This window comes from Ammodytes marinus (genome assembly GCF_949987685.1).
Source record: "Ammodytes marinus genome assembly, chromosome: 11".
Taxonomy (NCBI): Eukaryota; Metazoa; Chordata; class Actinopteri; order Uranoscopiformes; family Ammodytidae; genus Ammodytes; species Ammodytes marinus.
The window spans coordinates 7,720,734-7,728,851 of record NC_137215.1 but is presented as its reverse complement, the minus strand read 5'-3'; the positions used below and the strand labels follow the sequence as shown (position 1 = coordinate 7,728,851).

Genomic DNA, 8,118 nt, shown 5'->3' with positions numbered 1-8,118 from the left:
TCAAAAGCCCCAAAGGCAAAGGTTTAGCTAACGTTAGAAGAAGCATGCTCTTGTTTTGGTGGGTCTGATGAAAAATTACAGCTTTGTCCTCTTGTTTGCTTGGCTCAGCTTATGGCTTCAATTTGCATATGTACATTAGTTTGCATTAGTCATTCTCTATGTTCAGCTTCCCTATCCCTGACATTTGCCTATGAACTGCTGTGTCAATCTTTATCCTCGCTTCCTCTACCTCCGCAGACATGCTCTCTGTTTTGTTTTCATTTCTCCGTCTTACCACTGTCCATCTTAGTTTTTTGAGGATCACTCATTTTCTCTGAAATTTCTGACGGCTTTGATGTCTGAACCTGGCTGCTTGCTGCTGCCCCCTGATGCAACTCTTTGATTTCCGCACTGACATTGGCCTTTTCCTTTGGCAATACAGTTTGGGTTTCATCCCTCTGACCCTCCACTCCAGGAAGACCTTTTGCATCAGATTTAGGATCAGATTCAGGAGACACCTCTTCATCTTGGCCTTTGCATCTCTCGTGGCTTGAATCTCCAATGCTTTCTGCTACTTTCTCCTCACCTTTTGGAGCATCAAATTCACCAATTTCCCTTTTCTCTGTGTGACTTTTTTGTTCCTTTCCCTCACTCATGGAAACGTTTTCTTCTGAACATTCCTCTGTTTCTACAGACAGATTGCTCCTCTTTGTCCCTGCAGTGAAATATGTGGGGTTTTCTGCTGCTTCTGGGGCCAATGTGTGAAGCTTATCATCTTGCACTTGAACAACACGGCTTAGCCCTTGAATTTCAGTCACTTGAGCTGAGACGGAACAATCTTTCTCTGCCGCTGTCACTGCAGCTTCCTTCTCGTCTTTTAGGTTTTTGGCAATTTTTTCGTGTTGCTTAGGCCTACTTTCTTCCTCAACGGGGCTCTCTCTTAATAGGCCTTTCACCTCAACAGGACTTTTATCATCCAATCCATCCATTGAATGTCCTACTTGATTCTGCTGACTACCATACATCTGCTCACCTTCACTCTCTCCACTGTCTTTATTATAATTCTCGTCTTCGCTGCCCCATTGGTGTCTCCTTGTAGACGCCCACTGATACTTCCCCGTCTCTGTCTCATCCGATCCCGATTCCTCAAATTCGGACATCTCGATTTCCCTGGTGGTCTCCGTTATGATCTCCTCCACAAACTTGTACTGGGGCTCTGCTCGTCTGTGCGGGGCCCCAGGTCGGTTGAGGCGAGGCAGGGTGTACACGGGGGACTGGTGGTAGATGTAGGGCAGGGAGACATGGGAGTCCGACATGACGGTAAGCCGAGATTCCTCAGCGCAGAGGAGTTTCCTGCAAAGATGGGAGGTACAGATTTTATATATAGGCTACAGTACTTTTGAAATCCTCATTCACGAGAAATACTTGAGGAAAGGGAAAAACATTAGGCTACTATTAAAGATGGTGTGTAAGTGATAAGCAACTTAGTTGACATTCCCTTTGTTTACTTAGCAGTTTATAGACAGTTTATAGACCGCATGAACACAGTACGGACAGGTAGCAGATTGTGAGGAGATATTCACTGATTTGGACAAAAAGTGATTTGTCAACAAACATTCTCCAGAATGGCTAACCCCACCTTTAAAAGACGTGTAACTACAATATTTGTTTGTGTCTTTAAGGTGAGACACTCTAAGTGAATATGGTAATACAATTTAACGTATAGACATCAGCATGAATATGATATTCATATCATGATAAGTTTGGTTCATAGTGTTAAATAGTGAAAAAATAATGTTGAGATAATGGCTGTTGAAGATGGTTTTATAGGAGGAACATACAGACGCAAACAGGCAAGTTTTAGTAAAACAAACACCTAAATGTAGATTTTGGACTTTTATAGCCTACTAGTAAAAGAAGATATGTTATGTAAGAATATTGTTTTGCCTGCAGTGTCTAGCCTTAAATACAGTCCCAATAAAATGCAATCATACATTTTAATATTATTGGAGTGTCTATGATTCTCGTAGTCCAACATTGTGATTGACCTGGTACCGGGACACGCTGCTTTGTGTAATAGTATTGTAGCTTCCTTAAATGCAGCTTTCATAATTTACTATGAAAGCTGAAAAATATTATAAAAAATATGAGTTCTCCATCATGTCATGATGGAGAACTCATATTTTTTTAATGATCATGCCCCAGAAATGCTTTCCACGGTAATGACAATGAGGGCTGTCCACCACGTTGATTCAGCACACCTCACCTGTAAGACATGATCTCCACGTCCAAAGCTATCTTCACATTTAACAGGTCATGGTATTCCCGCATGTAACCCGACATGTCAAATTTGCTGTTCATGAGCTCATTTTCCAGTTCGCTGATGGTGTTCTGGAGCGTGAGAGGAGAGAGTGTTAGTGGACGCCATGAGCATGTAAATACTGAACATGACTCTAGTAAGACATAACATCTAATAGGCCTACCTGGTAATGAATCATTTCTTCCTTGTGGCGGTCCTCCACGTCATGAAGCTGCCTCTCCAGCGCTTCCCTGGTGCCTTGAGCGCAGTCCAGTTCGGTGTTCATGGCCTGCAGGCGCCTCCTGAACTCCTGGATCTCTTGCTGGGCCGCTCTCAGCGCCTCTCTCTTGGTCTCGGCCGTCTCCGTTAGTTTGGCGAACTGAGATCGGAAAGTTCCTTCTACCTGCTGGAGGTCGGACACGGCGTGACCCTCCAGCTGTGTCCGGATGTCCCGGAGTGCCGCAGTGACGTCGGCGTTGCCAAATTCATGCGCTTTGAGAGTCACCACCTGAGCCTTCTGGATTTGATCAAACATCTCGGACACCTCGGCTTCGTGGGTTCTCTTCAGGACGCTGATTTCGTCCACGAGGGCCCGGGCTTTCTTGTCCAGTTGTAACTTAGCCTGATACGCTGCGTTGACGTCTTTCTTGAAGACCACAATATGTTTCCCTGCATCTGATCTGCCGCGCGCCTCCTGTTCGTGCTTTCGTCTCAGTTCGACTAGCTCGTCCTCTATTGTATCATGCTCAATTTCAATCTGATTCTTCTGATTAGTGATATCCTGAATCAGCTGTCTCAGTTTCCTGAGCTCCGGCCCGTACTTCTCCTCCAAACAAGAAGAGGAGGGTTTCGCTTTCCCTCGGATCTCCTTAATCTCCTTCTCCAGCACACTGTTCTGGTATTCCAGATGGTGCACCTTCTCTATGAATCCCGCAAGGCGCTCGTTCAGGCCGCGCATCGCCTCCTTCTCGGTGAACTTTCCAGATATCGGGTTGTTGTGTAAACCCATGCCCGAGGACGCCCCCCTAATCCCGCCGCTGGTATCTAACGCCGAGCGTGTCGGTTTGTATTGTAGATACTCAGCCTGAGCGACGAATCGTTTATCCATGCTGTGGCTCATCTTGCTGTAAACAGTCTATGGCTGTAGATCAGAGTCGGCCCAGTCGGGCTTTTATAACCGTCAACATCTGCTCGGTATGCAGAGCAGAGCTGTCCGCGGTGCTGAAAAGGTGTAGCGTCAGCTGATGATGGTTCAATGAAAGCTTACGCTACAATTTGTCGCAGGCAGCAGTGGGTTGGTGTAATAGGCGACTGGCAGTATAGGTGTCAGTCCCAAAACGTCACATCCAACCCTCTCGGCATTATTATAAGTATTATATATTTTTTTCTTAGGTTGTTGAACTCCTCAACTAACACCAGGCCACGCTGTTTCACCCGCTTTGCTGCATCTAATGACGGTCGAGCTCTCTCTCTCTCTCTCTCTCTCTCTCTCTCTCTCTCTCTCTCTCTCTCTCTCTCTCTCTCTCTCTCTCTCTCTCTCTCTCTCTCTCTCTCTCTCTCTCTCTCTACATACAGTACATTTTGATGTCAGTACTACTTTTACTTTTAGCAACATGCTGTGCATCTCAATACCACAGCAGTAGGCTATATATTCACATCAACCTTCTTCTTGTGACTTTTATTTGTATAAAAATATCCTTTCATTTAATGCCAACATGAAGAGTGTATTGTTCCTTTAAAAGTCATTATCCAACCATGTTAAGCCCATAGTAGTAAACATCAGCTGTACAGAAGGTGACGTAGTTCACATCTGATGATATATTATTTCATATTTAATATAAAAAGACAAACACAACACTTTTGTGTTTTTAGCGTTTAATGGCAATGGTCAGCCCATCGCCTATAGTGAGCATGCTCAGATCAATCCTCTGGTCTGTGTGAAGCTTCTTATTGAGATAATCCAGAATCTGGGAGGTGATGTCACCAGGAGGAGGATTCAGGACCTTTCCGCTCCACAGCACCTTAAAATGTAATAAAACAGAACTGTTTAACGCTTACCCCAAGGTCCAAACAGACTGTGTACCTTTCAAAACAACAGTGTCCTCCATCGCCTTGCCCTGTGTGTGTTTGCTTGTGTACTTACATTGTCAATGGCGATGATGCCCCCTTTTCGTACGAGCTCGAGGGACAACTCATAGTATCTGTCATAGTTGAATTTATCAGCGTCGATGAAAATAAAGTCATACGTTCCAGCTTCGCCAGCTGCTAACAGCTCACCTGATGAAAACAAAGGGAACAATTAAAGGTGGATTCAGCTATTCTGAAAACTTCTTGTCAAAAATCACTTTTTGTCAAAATCAGTGAAGATCTTGCTTTACGTCTGTACTTTGTGCGTTGGAAAAAAAATCCATTGTTGGGTACAACTCCTAGGCTGTGTAATGGTGTAATGAGCATTTTGCTAGTGACGGTGTGCCCCTTTGTTTACATACCATTTTACAGAGTCTAGACTCTTTCAGTGAACACACAATTCAGACATGTCGCAAATCACGAGAAGATATTCACTGATTTTGACAGAAAGTGATTTTTACATCAAGCTTTCTCCAGAATGGCTGACTCCACCTTTTTAAAATGCCCAATCATATTTTGATCAAGATTCATGACCTTGGTTTTCAAGCACTTACTCAGTGTCTTTGTGGCTATTTGATGTTGAACGTCTATCTTGTCTTCAACTCCAGCCTGTAGAAAAGGGTTAAATTGTATGAATAGAGATAATCTGTAGGTCTTTAATTCTTTTTTTTTAAGGAGAATGTTAGGGAAGGCTGAGACAGGGATTGATTTTACTGCTTGGCCTTGCATCTTTATGTGACACAGTCTCCTGAGTAGACACCTCTTTTTAGACTCTCCAGCCGGCAGCATTTTGGTGAAGACCTACTGACAGAAGCTCAATGTACAGCCTGCTGTCTGTTGCACAATTTTTTTTCGCTCCCATGGAAGCACCAATCAATCTTACTCAACTTGCAAAATTCCAAATTCAAATGTTGCACAGCCAGACTATGTGAGGCAACCGGTAAGCTCAAAGGTGTCATGGACCAGTCCCTCTAGAGTATTTGTATTCATCATGTGTAGATTGTTGTTTATTTTATTAAACCTTGTCTGTTTGCATATGTCTCCTAATCAACCATCCTTAATGGCCATTATCTCAAAATTAGTTTTTTCATTATTTTGAACTCAACAATCTCAATATCTAAAGCAGTTACATCAACTACACTTTCCATTATCATTCTTAACACTATTCTGAAGGTTTTTAAAGAAGGATATCTTCATATTTAATAATTGTCTGATGTATGTGTCTCTGCGGATGACTGAATGTGAGTCAAGATGTTTAGGCAGAAATGTTCTCACCTCTCTAAAATATGGTTTGGCAATGTCCACGTAGTCTTCATCTATTTCGCAAGCTACCACACGTCCGTTCTCTGGCATGGCCAAAGCCATGCTTAGTGCATTGTAGCCAGTGTACATACCTGCAACATGAAAATAACGTCAAATAAAGCGATTTAGAATTATATTTAAATTGCTTTTAGAGGATTTGAAGACACAATAGTCCTCTGTGGGAGCAAAGAAAGTCTGTATAAGGATTTAAATCTCTCAAGCAACTCAATACCTATTACAGAAATGTGATCATTAATAATTATAGTTTGAGTCTCCTTCTGCACAATTCCCTGAGTGCTAGTTCAGGTATAGTAAGTGTCCACTATTAAAAACAAAATGATAATTTTTTTTCATGGGTTCTTAAGATCTCAATTTAGTTGGGTAAAACAAAACAGTTGCTCTTACCTCTGTTCTACAACCACAATCAGATAGATGGCTTCCAGAGTCAAATATTTTATAAAGCTATAACGTCAGCAGTATGCAATTTTCCGGGGTTTTATTTATCGTCTTAGATTCTCATTTGTACTTGCTTGGCTTTAATTGTATGCATATCGTAGCCTATGAGCATTGCTGGAGGAAGTTTGAGAACCAAGAACCCCAATGCCAAAATCTGCTTCACAGTCATTGTTGTTAATATGACAGATAAGAGTTTTCAAACTTAAGGTTGTTCTTTCTAATTCAACTTATTCTGACCCTTTTTTGCTCCCACATCCCAATTTCATGGCACATAATCGCACCTATTTCAATAGCTTTAGTTGCATTCATCAGTCTGATGAGATTTGCCATGAACTGGGCTTGTTCGCTGGCAACCATCATTATGCTCCAGGAGTCTTCAAGGGTTCTCTGAAATGAAAAATATGAAATCACTTTGTGTTTATCATCATATTGATAAACTGTCCATATAAACAACTCCTCAGAACGCTTGTAGGCTGTGGCTTTTCTCTGGCAATGTGCTGTCCTCTTGTGGTCAAACATTGTATTTCTCAGATCCTTCAATTACTAAAACAGTGTAGTATGTCCCAGTTAAAGTGTCATAGTAAGTACATATAATTAAATGAAAATGTCACACAAAACAATACCAAACCTCAAACTAAACTGATGGAATTCCAAGCAAGTGCTTAACAGAAAGAAAAAGTATCCAGAGTGGTCACGGATCTGACTTTTAAATCCGGCAGCAGTGAGATCCAAACTTTAGAAGCAGCAACAACTTCAAAGTCCAAAGTTCCTCTTTAGTTTTTATCCTGAGGCCCCAGGTGACCTACCAGCCTTCATCGGACCTAAATAATCTGCTGGTGGCTTCAGCATGTTAATACATGTGAGCAGGTTACTGTCCATGCTAAACTAAAGGTGAGCTAAGGAATCCTTAACTGAATTTCACCAGGAGTAGATTTAAGGCTATCACTTTGGTGATGGCATGGATTTTTTTTTTTGGTTGACCAGTCAGTGGCCTGCAGCCGTTGTTACCCAAAGTACCCACATCCTTTTCAAGACTCTAGGATGTTTTGATAAAATCAAAGGGTCAGGATTTTAATTAAAGACCACAATTAATTGTAAAAGAGATTTTTGTAGCATGGAACAAATGCCTCTGAAGAAATGGTGATGCATTTTTTTATCATTAAATGAAGTGGTAACTCAAGCTGTTGGATAATAGTGATATAGTAGAATAAAGTAGCAGAACATTTAAATACGTATAATAGTATAATACGTGGATGTCTTGCTATAGCACCTAACAATGAAATTACAATAATCAAAGTGTTATGAATGAATTTAATCAGTAAAATAGTATGATGGCTGCTGGTTCTCTATACTGTCTTTACCAGTCTGAGTTTGGTGAGGACTGGGTTTTCCCTCAGTGAGTTGTTAACAACATACTGCAGCACAGGGTCGTCCTTTCCTCCGCTGTGGCTCTTCCCAATGAGAGCAGACTGTCCAACGTCTGGAGGGAGGGTAACAAAACAGCAAGCTATATCCTTAACAACAAATCCCAAAAAAATGTGTGTCGCCTTCCACATTATACACAAAACAACCATGTCATACCTGTTAGCACAACAGCAAGTCCAATGCAAAAAAGCATCTTAATATCCTTACCCATTATGTCCTGGGATATTGGCTTTACTAGAGAAAGGTTGGCCAGCTTTAGTTTAAATCCCACTAAATCTCTTTGTGTCCGTCCTTTATGTGCAGCACCTTGTGTGTTTGCTTTGCTTCACCTTGGAGAGGGAGGGCAAAGTTTATTGATTTTGTTTTCCAGTATATTGCAACAGTAGGGACTTTCCCACGTCTGGCAGAATAGTAACACCGCTGCTACTATTAACATCAAACCAAGAAATGCCTATTTTTTTGATTATCCTTTGATTATAATTTATAAGATAAAATAACCAAGAATCAGTTACGGGTCCCAATACAAAGGT

The 8,118-nt window shown here is 41.7% G+C and overlaps 2 protein-coding genes across 2 annotated transcripts; both read right to left on the bottom strand.

Annotated features, from left to right (window-relative positions):
• Positions 1 to 257: 257 nt before the first annotated feature.
• Positions 258 to 3,398, bottom strand: LOC307257589 (glial fibrillary acidic protein-like; the record flags this gene model as incomplete). The annotated part of the gene is made up of 4 exons (XM_080036848.1): positions 258 to 565; positions 1,013 to 1,332; positions 2,246 to 2,370; positions 2,463 to 3,398. 4 exons carry the CDS (start codon positions 3,396 to 3,398, stop codon positions 258 to 260), a joined length of 1,689 nt encoding a protein of 562 aa, XP_079892974.1.
• A 748-nt stretch (positions 3,399 to 4,146) lies between these two features.
• Positions 4,147 to 7,799, bottom strand: LOC307257835 (catechol O-methyltransferase domain-containing protein 1-like; the record flags this gene model as incomplete). Its single annotated transcript, XM_080037188.1, has 7 exons — positions 4,147 to 4,299; positions 4,422 to 4,555; positions 4,960 to 5,014; positions 5,681 to 5,799; positions 6,445 to 6,550; positions 7,525 to 7,643; positions 7,745 to 7,799. The coding sequence occupies 7 exons, from the start codon at positions 7,797 to 7,799 to the stop codon at positions 4,147 to 4,149; spliced, it is 741 nt and encodes a 246-aa protein (XP_079893314.1).
• Between the last annotated feature and the right edge of the window lie 319 nt (positions 7,800 to 8,118).